The sequence below is a fragment of the Sebastes fasciatus genome, chromosome 7, assembly GCF_043250625.1.
Source record: "Sebastes fasciatus isolate fSebFas1 chromosome 7, fSebFas1.pri, whole genome shotgun sequence".
Taxonomy (NCBI): Eukaryota; Metazoa; Chordata; class Actinopteri; order Perciformes; family Sebastidae; genus Sebastes; species Sebastes fasciatus.
Genome location: NC_133801.1, coordinates 15,215,798 through 15,232,255, shown reverse-complemented (window position 1 = coordinate 15,232,255; position 16,458 = coordinate 15,215,798). Strand labels below are relative to the sequence as shown.

Here is a 16,458-nt window from a genome sequence, read left to right as displayed (position 1 = left end):
GTGTGTGTGTGTGTGTGTGTGCCCACAGGTCTGCCCTACATATGGAAAACCTCTTAATTCCCTGTCAAGAGACTCTGAGTGTTGGAATATCCATTAGAAATTCCTGTGTATCCGTCTTTTGTTCTTGAATCCTCCTCTCTAACTGCAGAGCGATCACTAGTCGTTAATGAGCCTGTCTCTTTCAGTGGGAACAGAAAGAAAAAAACATGAAGGGGATGTGCAGCAGAACTGCTTAATGATTTCATTTTTGGAATTTTTTTAAAGCCAGCCACTCATGTGATGCATTCAAAAGGATGACTAGTATGGAACCAGAAAGGCTTGCCATCATCAGTCATTTTAGTGCAAAAAATAACAACAGTGCTGACAGAGCTAACAGTGTTAACCGGAGAGGAAACCGGAGGGTAGGTGTTACACTTCCGCGACAACAGGCTAAAAGGCACGTGCAGCCGGCCTGGCTATGTAAACACAGCACAGACAAACTCCGATTACAACACACACACAGAGCGACTTCATTCTCTGCTCAGGTAGACATTACTCCTCTATATCTTTACATAGCAAATAGTTGTCTGCTGCTATATTATTGCTCTGGATATCAAATTTAACACCTTTAAATATGCCGTTTCAATCAGAAATACTGCACATTGCACCATGTAAGCAACACCATTGAAATGTCATAGCCATGACTTTAAAGATATCCTTTGAGCTGTGGCTTTAACAAACCCTCCAAACCACGTGGAAAAATTACACCTCACAGAAGGTGTGATCACTTCATGTTCCTTGATAAAAAAAAAAACATCAAGAGCTGTCAAATACATGATTTGAATTTAAAATGAGTTTGATTTTTGCAGAAACAGTAATCATGACTCTCGCTGTTCTCCCTGCAAAAATTGAAAAAGAAGGTAAAAGACAGCAAACTCCGACGTTGGAAAGCTATTTGTCATTTTACCCGTTGTACCCGAGTGTTGGTAGAGTTTAAATTGGCTAAAAATAACACCCAAGTTGCCATGTGGCACTGATGCACGGTCAATGCAGCATTAGATTTACCACAAGTTGTTGGTGCTGTGTGATGTAATGCTATTGCAGTGGCCTCAACATCCCATTAAAAAGAATTCACAGCTAAGATCCTACTGCAGGCACTGACCTAGAGGGACACAATAACACCTTACACAACAGCACCAAACTTCTCCAAGAGTGTCATTAAAAAAATATATTATAACTTTCACATAGACGGAGTTCATCAACATTGTATGAGATTGGAGAATACTCTATATAATAACAGGTGCTCCTGTTGTGCTAATCCCCAGTACAACCATATGAACACATCAAAACTTTAGCATAAAATACTTCAATGATGCTACACCATCAGACACAAACAGAGAAATATGCACACTGCTACGGAGGCACTGCTGTCATTTTCTCCCAGGTAAAAGCCCATAATGGACTATTCTTATACATCTTTTAAAATAGTTGATTGAGAGACTTTTTGGATTGTGCGGAGGGTATGCATTTTCCCCAACACTGTCCTGCAAATATTTCAAAATAAAAGTCTTGTGTTACTGAATAAAGGGATTCTGTCCAAAGAAAAAGAAAAACAGGAAAGCTGTTGTCCTGGATATCACTGTAAGTCTTCCCACACAACTCTAATAAACATTCATGAGCAGACAAGTTAAACACAGAGACGAGAAAGGAAACAATGCTTTTCGTGGTTTCCTTTCTGGTCAAAGGAAAGAAGAAACAGGAAGAGAGGGAGGTAAAATGTCAAAAAGACAGGAGCAGCAGGAGAAAGAGGAGACAGAGGGGCAAAAGATAGAAACAAATACTGACGGAGAGACCGAGACGGAGACAGAGAGAAAAACCTGTGAGCTGAATAAAGAATTCTTTGATATTGGATAGTTTCAGTTCAGCAGCCTTTTGATCGGCTGTCTTAGAAGACTTCACCCAAACTGACAACAGAAAATAAAAGTCAAGGTAGAGTTTCATTGGGGTTTAAAATGTGAAGACGTAAACCCGCTGAGTTCTTTCATATGTGGTTGACACTTTTGACACCAAGTAAGAAAGAGATCCAAGGAACTTTACGTCATGAAATCCTTCCTTTGTCAAATTTACAGAAAAAAGGCTTCATGTTGTACAACAAACGAATGTCAATAACAATGACAAAAAACTAAAATATCAAATACAATGAAAGGTGATGCCCCCTTTTCTGACACTTTGGTAGAAATGTGCATATTTGTCAAATAACTACCGAGTTGTTTTATTTAATTTGATATAAAGTTTTTTGTATTTTTTAAAGGTCTGTTTTTTTTGGTTGGCATTAACTTAATGTTAAAAACTGTCCTGGTGGAGTTCACTTAGTCTGCAAGTTTTGTGCACACATCATAAAAATAAAAGACAATCCATTTTGTAATTATGTATTCATGTAAGTGTGAATTTCTGCTAACAGACTCAATAAAAACAAGGACAAACATAGAAGATCTGGAAGAAGAAAACCGAGGTCTGGAGTCAAAGGTTCAACAACAAATTGATTAAAAGAACATGGACATCATGGAAAATGATTTGGACAAAACAGTGACATGATGTGCATCACATCTTCAAATGATCTTCACCATTAATTGTGCTGTCTGCATAACATGAACACTTTTCCTACTGACAGCCACAGAGCTTGGTGCAGACCCTCTGAGGAGCTTCTGCTGCACACACAATCCACACCACAAACCAAAATGGCCATAAATCAACCCCTTCAAGTTGTAACAAAAAGCCAAAGAGAATCATCCCTCCAACTTTTGATCCAGAAGTAAAAAGCATAATAACACAAATAAATAAAAATCCAGCCTTGGAAAAGAGCCATACTCAACAGTATGTCTGTGGTTTACTCCGTATGTGTAGATAAAGATGATATTTATAAAAAACAAACTACCGTAATATCACTGTTTATCTAAAATTTCCTCAACAAACACCATTTCCCATAAACCCAAAACCATCGCGGATTAAACATCACAACTCAACAGACGAAGTCGGTCCATGTCCGAGTCGAGGGGTTGCGGCTAGTTCAGACATGTCTGTAATAACAGCAGCACAGAGAGATGTAGAGATTACAGCTACAAAGTTGGAAAAATGACTTAAGAAGAGACTAATGTAAACACCTGTGCTGTAGTTTTTTGTATGCTGACAAAGTGATTGTATGAGAGATTGGACTGAGTTACAGAAGCTAATGAAATAGAGGCCATCCTTCATGACACCAGAACTTTGACTCACTAAAGATCAGCCATCAGTATTTTCTGCGAAGTCAGCCCACAGGAATCTGAGAATTCGCCCAAAAATATCACATTTGAAAGACAGATGGACACATGGGCTCATTCATCGCTCCCTAAGTAATAGAAATCTTTTGGTGGAAAATATAAGTGCTGGGTGGATTAGTGATAAGGCTTCCAAAAATCCAAACATTCCCCAAAGAGACACAGATTTGTTCAGTCCCAAAGCTAGATGCCCCTGTTCAGACTATTGGGAACAAGATTTGAGCCATTAGCCCAGATTTTTAACATCACATTTTTAAACCAAATTTAAACACATTTCCGCTCTTTACTCACATTTCAGCAACAATGTCGAGAACATGCAATATGTGTGTTGAGTAGAAATGTGTCCCGCAGTGGACCTCCAGAGAGAAGCCACAAAGCCACAGACCATGTATTGATCTCACAACCTTTACAGATGAGACCGCACCACATGGGAGAGCGCTCGCTCACGACACTTAAACAGGAACAGTCACTCACGTACAGCTGCACACGTGCACGGTGTCTCACACGTGTATACCCGAGACGCACAAACTCACAAACATCGTGACAATGTATAATCACACACACGTGTACTAATACACATGAAAAACAAACTTCTATTAATCTCCTCCGTCTCCATCCATCATTCCTTCCTACATATTCCCCTGTGTTTAATTACTTGCGGTCTTTTATTGCAAAGTTATGAAAAGAAAGAGCAGAATTAATTTCCATCGGTTCACCAATTAAATGACACGAAGCAGCTCTTGTTTTAATCAAGGAGTAAATTAACACGATACTAACAGACACCGCACAGCTTCATACTACATCGCAGACTGGAATACAGACCTTGTTTGTGAGTGCATGTACAGTATGTGTGAGTGTGTGTATCAGCACCTGTGTGTGTGTGTTAATGTGTGGCCGTGTAAATGTGTGTGTGGCGGTGACGTGTAAATTACCCTCCTACTGTGAGCGTTTTGCTACACAAAATCTTTTATTACTATGATATTTGAATGGCATAATCACACACACACACACACACACTACCTTTCTTCTCCGCTCTGCCCTCAACTGCTAATGTCTCAATCATCTTCTCCCCTCTTTCCCATTCCTCGCCTTCCTGCATCTTTCCTCCCCCCCTCCTCCTCGCTCTGTTTGCAGCACGTCTTTGATCTCCTCTCACTGCCATTGCAGGTGTGCGATCCACTATAAATCGATTTTAAAGACTGGCAGATTTGAGACCTCTCAGGTGTTTTGCCACAAGATGCCGTTTGACCTCTCAAATGTCTCTCAATTTAAAACCACGAGGACGAAGAGCGGCCTTTAACAGACAGCTGTGGTGTGAAGTGGGACTCTGCGGGGATCTGACCTCTGTTAAACGATCAGTTCAGGGTCTCAGTTTGCATACATCACACTCCTGCACTCTGACAAAATGCAAGCAGCTGGATCCAGAGAGGGACACAGTGACAGAGAGAGATAAAGAATTGAGGGGAAACAAAAGGAACGGACTGATAAGGAAAAAAAGATGATTAATAATGAGGGAGAGTCTGACAAAGATGAGAAATGTGACAAAACAAGGGAGTTATGAGAGATGAGAGGGCAACGGGGTCGTAGAATATCAGCACAGAAATGTTCAGGCTCTGATCTGAATTTCACTGAAATGGCCATTAGCATTATCAGTAACGCCCTCTTCTAACAGCGCTGAATGTCACTCTCCATATGACAGTACATATACAGTACACATTTCCTGACTAACACACGCATCTATAGATGCACCCACGCATGCACATAGCTATTCACATAAACACATGCGCATGCGCCGCATATCGCCCCAGCTGCTATGCCGGATTCATCCAAATATGGTAGGGGATATTTCCATGGCAACAGCAGGCAGAAGGGGTGCAGACTTGAGCTGGATGATCTCCAGGGAGGGTCTGTTTTTTTTACTTTTGATTCAAACTATTCTCTTTCAATTCAATTCATTCAACAGTATCAGCGCAGTCTGAATATCTGCCTCTTATGAAAACACAGAGGATCCAGCAGTGGTTACATATTGGCTGCCATGGAAATGCAACTGCACTGCTTGAACTGTAAGGTTGCAAACTTGCATCATTCATTGGTTTTAACCTATTACGTAGTTATATAATTTGTATTTGTACTTTTTAACCAGTGTTTTAGCTGTTTTTTTAATCCCCTGATCAAAGACATAAACAGCACAGAGAATGTTTCCCTGAAATCTGTTGCCGCAAAACAGCTGCAAATGAGAAAATACAGCCATTTAAAAATAGCACTGGTGGAGTAGATATGCAATAACAGGTAAAAGGCCAAAGCAGTGCTTGGGAGGGAAACATATTTCAAACTGAAATGACTGACCATAAAATACAGAGAAGCTGTTCTGCTGTGAAGTCAACCATATGATAAGTCATAGCTATTATCACTGCCTGCCCTGAATGGTCTGGATGGACATTTATTACAGGGAGGGACAGTGCGTCAATGCATTTTGTGTGAGCATGTGTGCATACAAGAAGGTAAATACCATCTTAAAGTCCTGGTGCCTACCACGAGTCACACATCTATATATTCACTCCACAAACTAACACACACTGTAGATCAATGGTTCCCAACCTGGGGTCCAAAGATCACAGGGATGCGCCAGGATTTGTCTGCTCTGAGGTTGTCAAACTTAGGTTTGCTCATGTATAACTAAAATCATAATAACACACTTACTGGATAATTTATACGCTTGTAAGTCTGCATATAAAATTATTTTAAAAGATATATTTTTTGCTACTTGGTAGCAAAATCTAACGAAATAATCTGCTTCTATCCATATTTGTTGGCATTTAGCCTTTCAAAAACAACATTTTCACTTCACACAAATCAAAAAACGATTTGCTCTGCCACTTGACTCACCCAAAGGGAGGCATGCACCTGTATTAACAAGGCAGTCTAGCATAATCTAACAGCAACATAAATTAAATTTATTAAACCACAATAACAAAAGATCTATTTTGGCTCCAACGCTCATATATGGTAAATTAATTTAGTAATTTACAAAACAAAATTATATTATGTATCTGCACTCACTTGGCGAATCCATCAAGACGTCATCACTTTATTTAAGTTGACGAAACTGACAAGTTCTATTCATTAAAGAAAGTTGATTTGATAAAAAAAAAAAAAAAAGACTAACCCATTTAATACACTGAATTGCTTTATTGAAATTGAGGATTTTGTTCAAGGATTTGTAATTGTTTTTTAGGGTGATGACATCGGAGGGGCTCAGTTTTTCTCAGATACAAGTAGGGGGGGTTTCAAGGAAAATAGATTGGGGACCACTGCTGTAGATTGTCTGGTATACACACAAACACACACAATCTGCAATCTTTCTGTAATATGTCAGACAGCATTGCTCCAAATTTGCTGCAGGGCCGTGCCAAAGGGGCATCATCAAAAAAAAACTGTGTTTTGGACTAATAAAATATGTATTTCGGGGGGCTGGCTGCAAAATAGGGCAGGAGTAAATGCAATTTTTACAAGTGGCGGGCGGCTGAAACAAGTGTCATTGATACGACCTCATTTGAATTTGAGAAAGGAGACGATGATTCAATTGAAGACAGATAAAAGAGGTTATTAAGTCGATTTAGGGAGAAACTAATAACATGAGCGCATTTTAATTTGTGCCCGTAAGTGTGTGTTTATGTGTAAGTGTGTGTGTGTGGGAGGGGGGAGGATGTTTGTGCGTCCCATGTGGCTAGATATCTATCTCAGCCAAGCTATTCATTAATGGGTCTGTAGCCTGTTGGCACCATGAGGAATTATAGGACAGAAGCAATCAATACACTCAGGCTCCAAATCCAGACTATGTGTGTATGTGTATGTGTATGTGTATGTGTGTGTGTGTGTGTGTGTGTGTGTGTGTGTGTGTGTGTGTGTGTGTGTGTGTGTGTGTGTGTGTGTGTGTGTGTATGTCATAGTTTTCTTGTGATGTGGTAGTTAGCCCCAGGACCTGATGTGGGGTTTTAGACATAAATAACATACAAAACTAAAACCAGAAACAGTGAAACTGAGTGCCTGCTGAGGCTTTTTAAAATCAACAAAACTTAAAGGGCAATTTCATGTAAATAACCAGTATTGGCAGTATTCTTGATGATGTCATTCTAAAGCCTTCACTGCACTAAATAATCATGGGTTTATACATTATGCTAATGTTAATGGAGTATTATGTCAATGTCATTATCACTCCTCTCAATTGTGGGCCCATATACTTTAAGCCAAGTTCACACAACACAACTTTTAAAGTCGTCACATCGTTGAACTGTTCACACTACACAACTTGCTGTCTTGTAATCGGGAGACTTGAAGTCGTCTTGGTTTTCACACTACATGACTGACCGGCGACAGGAGGTCACACTACAACATCTTTCACCGGGAGTGTGAACTAGGCGTTACTCGTAAATAAAATTGCACTAAGCCTGTAAAAAATCCATTAACTGAACAAACTTGTTGAATTGATCGGTTCATTAAAAGTGCAATGTCACTGCATTGTTTTTATCGAAATTTCAAAATGGCATATAGCGTAGATACTTTGTTATGTAGGAGAAGGTGGAAAAGGCAAAAAGTTGCTACCAATGTCTACAATAATGTTTCTTATCATTAAACTTATCAGGAAAGTGGAACAGTAGTGTGTTTCTCAAAATGAGCTCACTATGACAGGATGGTGATAACACACTAAAGATTCATCAGAGAGTGACTCCACCAATTCAAAAAAAGCCACAAGATCAATTTCAAGACTGACATATCACATCTAGGCAATGTTAGCGGCGATAATACAGTCAGACAGGATTCAAACATTCATCTTAAATTATTAAACCACATCCAGCCCATCAACAGTAAACATGCAATCTGGAGATCTTGTGGTCTGGTCTATTAATGACCATGCTTATCTGCCCTAGGTAACTGAATAATCTCATGTGTGCTCTTGTGGTAATGTAATTATCCTGGTGTTAAACGGGTGTCTGCCCAACTGGGCTAATCAGAAGTTCCTTTCACTGACCTCCAGTGAGCAGAGCATCCACCCGTGACCATCGGCAATTTACAACTACAGTCCGTTTATGATACGGATGCTAACGAAGGCTGAGATTCAATTAACCGACCTAATCAAGACAGACTGGCCGGAGACAAACGACTACAAGATATACTGTACTGCAATTTTAACAGGCTATTAGCTTCTATATTCAACCATGGAAAACTATTTTCTTGGAGAGCCAATGATAATGTGAGAGCTTGAGCTGTTTTAAATGCTTTTTCACTTAGATCAACAAATTCTCATTTGACAAGTGACCATTCAGTCTGAAATGGCATCAAGATGGTGTTGCATAATTTAAGGAAACTGTTGGAATCCATTGATTTAATTTGGCAACAGGTTATGTAAGCTAAAATTCCAGGATAATGTGTCAGATTTAATATCAAATAACACTTTATTTGGTTGTTGTTGTTGTTGTTGTTGTTGTTGTTGTTGTTGTTGTTGTTGTTAAATGCGCCAAATTTCAAGGCCAATGTGGTGTACCATAAGTGGTCTATTCATCTTTCTTTTGCATCTATTATTCATATTTATTTATCCAAGAATGTTTTCCCTTTTTTCTTCCTAATTGGGAGGTCCAATTCCCTGTGACCTGCAGTCGTTGTCACCATACTTGGAAACCTTGAGACTTTAAGAAATAGGGAGGATTTAAAAAAAAAAGTGGGGGTCTAAGGGTTTTCCCCCAGAAAAAATTGAGTTTCAGAGACTTTGTTTCCTGCATTGTGGTGACTTTAAACGAATGAAAATAACAAATTAATAAGTACGTTGCAACATCATTTTTATGTTAAACTTTTAATTTTACCTTTAATTCGCAGGAAAGAAAACTGAATAATTTGTCCCTCTGGTGTAAACTTGAGTGAATCTCTGGCATACACTAATATTCATCAGTTTTTTTTAATTTTTTGCCCCTGCTTGAGTATTTCTTTCAGATAGTACTCCCAATTTCTTTCTCCGTCTCTCACTCACTGAAGGCCCTTTCAGACACAACGCGACAACGGCACCACTGCGCTCTGAAACCCATTATTTCCAATGGCTTGCGTCACTGCATGACGGCTTTTCGCTACGTCCATCAAAGCTCGATTTCTGGCGCTGCACGCTGTGATGTGCACTGAACCCAGCAGCAAGCGCAACTCAAACATGAGCTCAAACTGCGCTGTGTCGCGAGCATAGACTGCTCTCTTCCACTGGGAAACGACATTTGGTGTAGCTCTATTGTCGTCCGGGTGGAAACAGTAGAGCTCATAGACACTGTACAGTGCCAGAAACAGGTTAAGATAACAAGAAGGAAAAAGAGTGTGAAAATTTGTCATAAATCAGGAGAAACACAGGAGAATTGTGACCCCGGGAGGAAACCGGGAGAGGGCAATGAAAAACTGGAATCTCTCGGGAAAATTAGGAGGTTAGGCATGGTTGTCACTGCTAATTTCACTGGAGAAAAGTTAGACAGCCATTTGCCAGCTGCTTCTCTTTTAACTGACATCAATAAGCTTCACCAAAAGAGTGTAATGTGAGGGAGGATATATACCCGCTATATCTCCTTCATGCAGATGCTCTGAATAACCAATAAAAGATACATTGACAAACCAGCAACAAGGATGAGAACCATCAATGGCTTCCAACTCGCCAAAACCACAAACTGGGTTTATTGGAAAGAAACAAACGACGGGTTTGTGCAGCACCCCCCAACTCTGACTGAGAATTAGGGCTGAACGATATGGAAAAAAATAATGTAATTGCACTTTAGTATGCAATAGTTCCTTATCTTCTGTATTATTCACTATACACAAGCAATAAATCCTTCTATAGTATGACCAACACGACACTGTATACAGTGAACATAGACTAGACGTAGACTGCTCTTTCATGTAGGCCAGGCCTATGTGTTATGATGAAATGAAATGAATTGATGCATGATATGAATAACATATTTAGCTATTGAATTGTAAAAACCTTCAATCACAGTAGAATATTATCACTTGTAACTTCGAGCATTGTAAACATGTAAGATAATCATCATGACTTAAATTAAATCTGCAGAAAGATCAACAAAGCACTGCAGAACAACAGGGCTGGTGTGAACATTAATATATGAATCAGTTACAGTAACAAATCACACAAACTAAAGTGCACACTGACTATGGTTCTGCCAATATTTAGATAACTCATAGCCTCGTTGAACCGTTCCTGCTTCAGGGCAAACATCCTTCACATTACCCAGCAGTCGGGAAGCAAGACACAGGAACTTCACTTGGGTCTTGAGGAGCTGCTGCATTTATTCATGGACACGCTGAAACCTACACTGTACATTTACTACCACTTGACAACTTTACTGCACCGATCGCAATCACCCGTCTGTTTTAAGCGCGACCACCGTCTCTCTCTCTCTCTTTCTCTCGCTCGACCACACACTATTAGCACGATGACAAGTTTGCGCGTGGCATTTTACAAGTTGTTTTCTTCATCTCTCTCATTTGCATACTACAAACAATTTTTTTTATTTTTTTTAAATTGCAGCTTTTGCAACTTAAAAATTGCAAATTGCATACTATATTTGAATTGTTCAGCTCTACTGAGAAGGACAGTGTTGTTTTTCTTTTATCCACTTACACGTATTCACATTTGGGAGCTTGCTTTGGGAGCAGCTCCACTGGACAAGTTGGAGGTTAAGGGTTTTGCTAAAAGGCACATTCACAGTTATTGTTAGAGGAGGCGAGAGCACTGTTGTGGGCTTCTCCTCGGTTTTGTAGCTTTGGGCCACCATTCAAAACAGATGTGTTGAACTGACACTATCCATCAAACCCTCTGTATATAATACCTCTCTGTAAATAGTCACAACTTAAAAACAACTCACAGGACAGGATATTTATCTCTCTCTCTTTCCTTCCACTTCCATCTATAATGGCAAGGCTAACCCAATTAACAGGATATACAGCATGTTTAGTATGGTTTAATACTTTACCTCACTCTCAGCGTGATGACGACGGCGAGGATGATGTAGATGAAGGTGATGATGATGAGTAAGATGAGCGTGATGATTATGAGCATCATGGTGGCGATGAGAACAAAAATGATGCCTTGCTACGATTTAGTTACACAGCGCAGATCACTGCAGGAGAATAGAATTAAATGGAATTACATTTGTGGCATTTTAATGGTAAACACATGATAATGGTTCCAATCTATTCAAAGGCTTTTTTGTTCTCTGCATATTGGCTGGGATAGGTGCTAAAATTATTATTCATCTTGTGTTTATTACACAGTTGGCATGGCAACCAAAGGGCTAAGAAGAACCTTTCATATACACACATGCATACTTGCACACATGCATACTTGCACGCACACACACACACACACACACACACATGCACAGATGTAGATTAAAAACAGCCCATTTCGAAGGTTATTTTTGCAAGTGAATTGTAGGAGGAATTCATCTAAGTGAGAACAAAGCCTAATGTGAAATCCACCTCCGAAATTCAAAACAGCATGCGTGTTCGTGTGTGTTTTTGTGAATGTATAAAGGGTTACAGTGTCTCTTGCTGTACGGTTTGGATGTACAGTCTATTTGGGTATTTAACACCATTCAGTAGGCTTCTCTATGTCTGTGATACAATGACTACTGCTCCACCATTTTAAAGAGGCATGGCAAAAATCTACGTGCACATACGTATTGTTGTGAACGTAGATGTGTTTTGAGCTTTAGTCCACACCCACACGGCGTTTTAGGTCACTGAAAACAGAGCTTTGGTAAAACCCCGGCCAGGGTGAAGATGTTCAAAAACTCTGTTTCCAGTGGAAAACAAGTTTTTGACTTGCAACGTCAGAGTGTGTACCGTTTCTTTTGCGAGGCATCACTAATGAGGCGACATAAATACATCCATGAATGGTGGACGTGGCCAAATAACCTGCCAGCAGGACTTTTTGTACAGCTACTCATCATCTACGTACATTGATGAACAGATGAGTCAGAATGTGCTACGGAGGTCACTGCTACTTGAAACCGTACTGGTGTGGATGGAATTTTTTTTTAGAACAAAGGAGGAAAAATGCCGTTTCAAAAAATACCTGTGTATGTGTGGACTAGGCTTAATTCAATTTACTTTGAGTTAACTCTGAGGAGTGTTTAAAACAAATCAAACTCAAACAAGAGTTAGAAATTATCTGGTTTACCAACCACAGATCAAACTTTACTTGTTGCTTAGTGGTAATGTCAACTACTGTATACAAGAGTTTCTGCCTCCACTGAATGAATGACATCCTCCACTAACATCAAAATAAATCAATGCACATTTATGAAATAAACAAACCAGAAAGTAAACTGATTACAAAAGAAGAAAAGACTGAATCTGTCTGACTCGGCTCAGCTAATTGCAGTGATTGGTCTATTAGGCTTAACAGTCATTTGCTTAATCAGTAATAAAAAATAAAAAAAATGTTACAAAATCAGCAAATAATACTTGCCAATTTTTCAGTCGGGAAATGTTTTGTGGCAAATTTCAAAGTCAGTCACAATCATCTGGGGATGTGTGTAGAATACCTCAAAAATGTGGGAGCACGCAACCAGCCCTGCTGGTCCAAGACCAGGTTGAAGTTACTTTGAAGTTTGATAATCACCAGCTGAATGCACATTATATGCAAAGAACTGGGTTGAATTAGTTTGAAGTAGATACAGTATTTACCAGTTGGGCTCTTATGTTAATGATAGTAGCTCTGTGTTTATCAGCATCGATGGCTCTCATAAGAGGGTTATTTTAGAGAAGAGCAAAGAGCCACACCTCTCCAGCTGAACCCCAAAAACATCCCGTGGCTGAAATCCTCAGTGCGTCACACAGTTTGAATATACCTGACTATATAACATAGAACACACTCGTTACAAAACTGAACTTAGTAGCTCTACTGACCTGCCGATGAGTAGGAACTCTCCTACCAGTCCCTGGCGTCTCATGGCCATGAGGATGTTGCGGACAGTCATGCCTTCACAGAAACACGCCACCACCCTGGCCTTGGGCAGGTGGCCCCTCAGTCTCTCCAGCAGCCGATCAAAGCTCTGCTCTCCGGCGTTGCTCCAGATTTTGCCTGGGGAAAACATGTCACACAAAGACAAACATGGTCTGTGACGAATGCGAAATGTTTGGATCTCTGTTGCTTCATGTGTTATGAAGTCTTGAGTTTCTTTTTTTTGTCACACTGTTATTCTATTTCATTATTTATTGTGCCAAAGTGTCAACCACCTGACACTCACAGTGTAAAATGGGTCTTCATAAGGTTAAAACAAAACAACAGGCTGGTCTTTATTGTTAAATATACTGTATGTCTTCTTGTTTAGTAGATGTCTGTAAACTGAGACGGCAGGTAAATACATTTTAACTGCTGACACCATGGTGTCCTTGTTTGGCAAAATGTAAAAAGGTAATGAGATGCAAGTGCTGCTTATTGCTGTTTGTGTGAAACAAACCCCTTACACAAACTATGCACCCACTGAAATTCAATGCAGTTTCTTACTTGACTACAAATTTGACCTGAGTATCTTACCAGAGTGGGCGATACAGATTCCCTCCTTGGCTGCCATGTCTTTGAACGCTTCCATCCCACTTTCACCGTAGTTGCCTGGAAAAACCACAGAAAGGGTAAGCATGGGGGGCATTTAATTAATTCAGTTTTGTTTTAAAATGACTCCAACAGCTGTTAGAAAAGCAGAGAAACAGGGATGGATGATAGATGGATAGATAGAAAAGTGAAGCCAATGTGAAAGTGCCTTAAACTTGCATTCTTTCTAACAGCCAGCAGGGGGCGACTCCTCTGGTTGCAAAAAGAAGTCTGATTGTATAGAAGTCTATGAGAAAATGAGCCTACTTCTCACCTGATTTATTACCTTAGTAAACATTGTGAACAAGAGTTTATGGTCTCAATTTCTAGTTTCAAGTCTTCTTCAATACAGCATGATGTTCATTTAGTAAATTATGGTCCCATTTAGAGTAAACTAGACCATAAAGCAGGGTATGCTTTAGGGCGTGGCTACCTTGTGATTGACAAGTGGCCATCGCGGTCGCCACCGTGGCGTCGTTACCATAGCGTTGTTCAGCGTTCGGTTGTACAAAAAGACACTAAGGAGTCGGCTGTTCATTTTTTCCAGTAAGTACATTTTGTTTGAATTATGTTTTTCGCTAGCCAAAATTAGCATATTAATTAATACCACACTTAACGTGACTTACAGAGGCACCTTGCTAACCAAGATAGTCACTTAGCGTTTGCTAGATACTTGCATGCATATACATAGGAAGATGAACAGAATGACAATGAAGATTATTGATTCAATTTACGACTGACTTGTGCAAACTAAAAGAGGACATGAGCTATCACACATTGTCAAACTTTGGTGGATAAGATGACAGTTAAAGACCTGATCCTGTCTGATTTTTAAAAAACATGCCCACTGCAGTAACTCGCCTGCTACTGCTCTACTCATGGAAGCTCAAATTTATGTCAGAGAAAGCATCTCCCCACTGTGGCACCCGTTTCTTTGCCAGAGAAAGTGGGTGACCTGGAATTTATGCTAATGAATGGTTGTACACACTGGCAAAGAATATGATAGGATTCCCCTCTTTAATTTCTCTTCCTCTCCCTTTTATCTCTTCCCTTCTCTGTGTTGATTGAAGAAAAGATCTAAATTATCTTTCTCACCCTTTTTTTTACCAGTGTTTCTCTTTGTTCTCACTCAATGAGGTTGTCACATCTTCTAATGTTTCGTCCTTCTTTACGGAGTATGTTATCAACAACAGAATGCAGTCTAATTAGGTATCATTGATCTGTGCTCTACTTAAATTGACGAGGAAAAAGAAGAGGTCAAAAGGAGAAAAAGTGATACGAATGAAGTGAGAGAAGGACGGACATAAAGGAAATCATGGCGGGAAAGGGGAGCACACAGAGAGGAAAAGGGGGAAAGGGATGGAGAGGAAAATGTACACAGAAAGTCGAAGAGGTCCCACAATCCCTGACCGCTGCATCTCAGTGTGTGTGTGTGTGTGTGTGTGCGTAGTCAGGCCAATGATGAGTGTGGTGGAGCGAAGTGTAAAGTCCTGTAATTAGTGTCTCAGTGAGAGGACTGGGAGACAGATGGTACAGGCCGTCCTACCCCTGCACACATTGACACTCATGCACACACGCACACATTCATACTGTTACCATCATCAAAATCGATAAAGCTTGTAACCTACTTCAGTCTGGTCTCAACAGGGATTTATGTGCGAGACATATCTCTCTCTCTGTATCTCACTCTGTAAGCCTGTCATGTGTCTCTTCATCACCCCGTATCTGCCTCTCAACACACATGTACACCATGCTACTTTACATTACTCATAGGGCTGGGCAATATATAGATTTTATATCAATATGATATGAGACTAGATATTATCTTAGATTTTGGATATCGTAATATGGCGCAAGTGGTGTCTTTTCCTGGTTTTAAATGCTGCATTACAGTAATGTGATTGTAATTTAATGTAATGTAATTTTCTGAACTTACCAGACTGTTCTATGTTACCCACATATTAATGATATCTACATTACTGATGATTATTTATCAAAAATCTCATTGTGTAAATATTTTTGTGAAAGCAACAATAGTCGAGTCTACAATATTGACGCACTATTGATATCAAGGTATTTGGTCAAAGATATTGTGATATTTGATTTTCTCCATATCGCTTAGCCCTAATTACTAGCAAATTCTCACACAAATACAAATATGCTCTCTTCCTCACTACTGCCCCCCAAATTAACTTGATTTTACAGGATACTTTCCAACATTGAAATCCTCGAGGGTAATTCACACATACACATTAAGGCATGCAGACCTATTTGTCGCTTCATTTGAAAAATATTAACCTCATATGTCAAGTAGGGGTGTCGCGTTAAACCGGTTAAACCGGTTAAACCACCTCCCTACAATTGTATTTTGTGTGTAATTCATTTGCCAAAAAAGAGACATAATGTAAAATAAGCAAAGTTAAAGATGAATTTGAATGATAGCATTCTTTTTTTTTTTTTTCAAATTTGCTATAGGTTTAGCAATAATATTGTTATTGTGAATTATTTTTGCCACGGTAATCG

General features: G+C 39.6%; 1 protein-coding gene across 3 annotated transcripts in view; it reads right to left on the bottom strand.

Moving 5' to 3' along the window:
- Window positions 1–16,458, bottom strand: part of grm5b (glutamate receptor, metabotropic 5b) — an 84,581-nt gene that overhangs the window by 46,737 nt on the left and 21,386 nt on the right. For all 3 annotated transcript variants that reach the window (XM_074641852.1, XM_074641851.1, XM_074641854.1), the window contains exons 5-6: window positions 13,882–13,956; window positions 13,251–13,425 (exon numbers count right to left, since the gene is read on the bottom strand). In XM_074641852.1, the coding sequence (XP_074497953.1) occupies window positions 13,251–13,425; window positions 13,882–13,956 (250 nt within the window). The remainder of the gene's footprint in view (window positions 1–13,250; window positions 13,426–13,881; window positions 13,957–16,458) is intronic.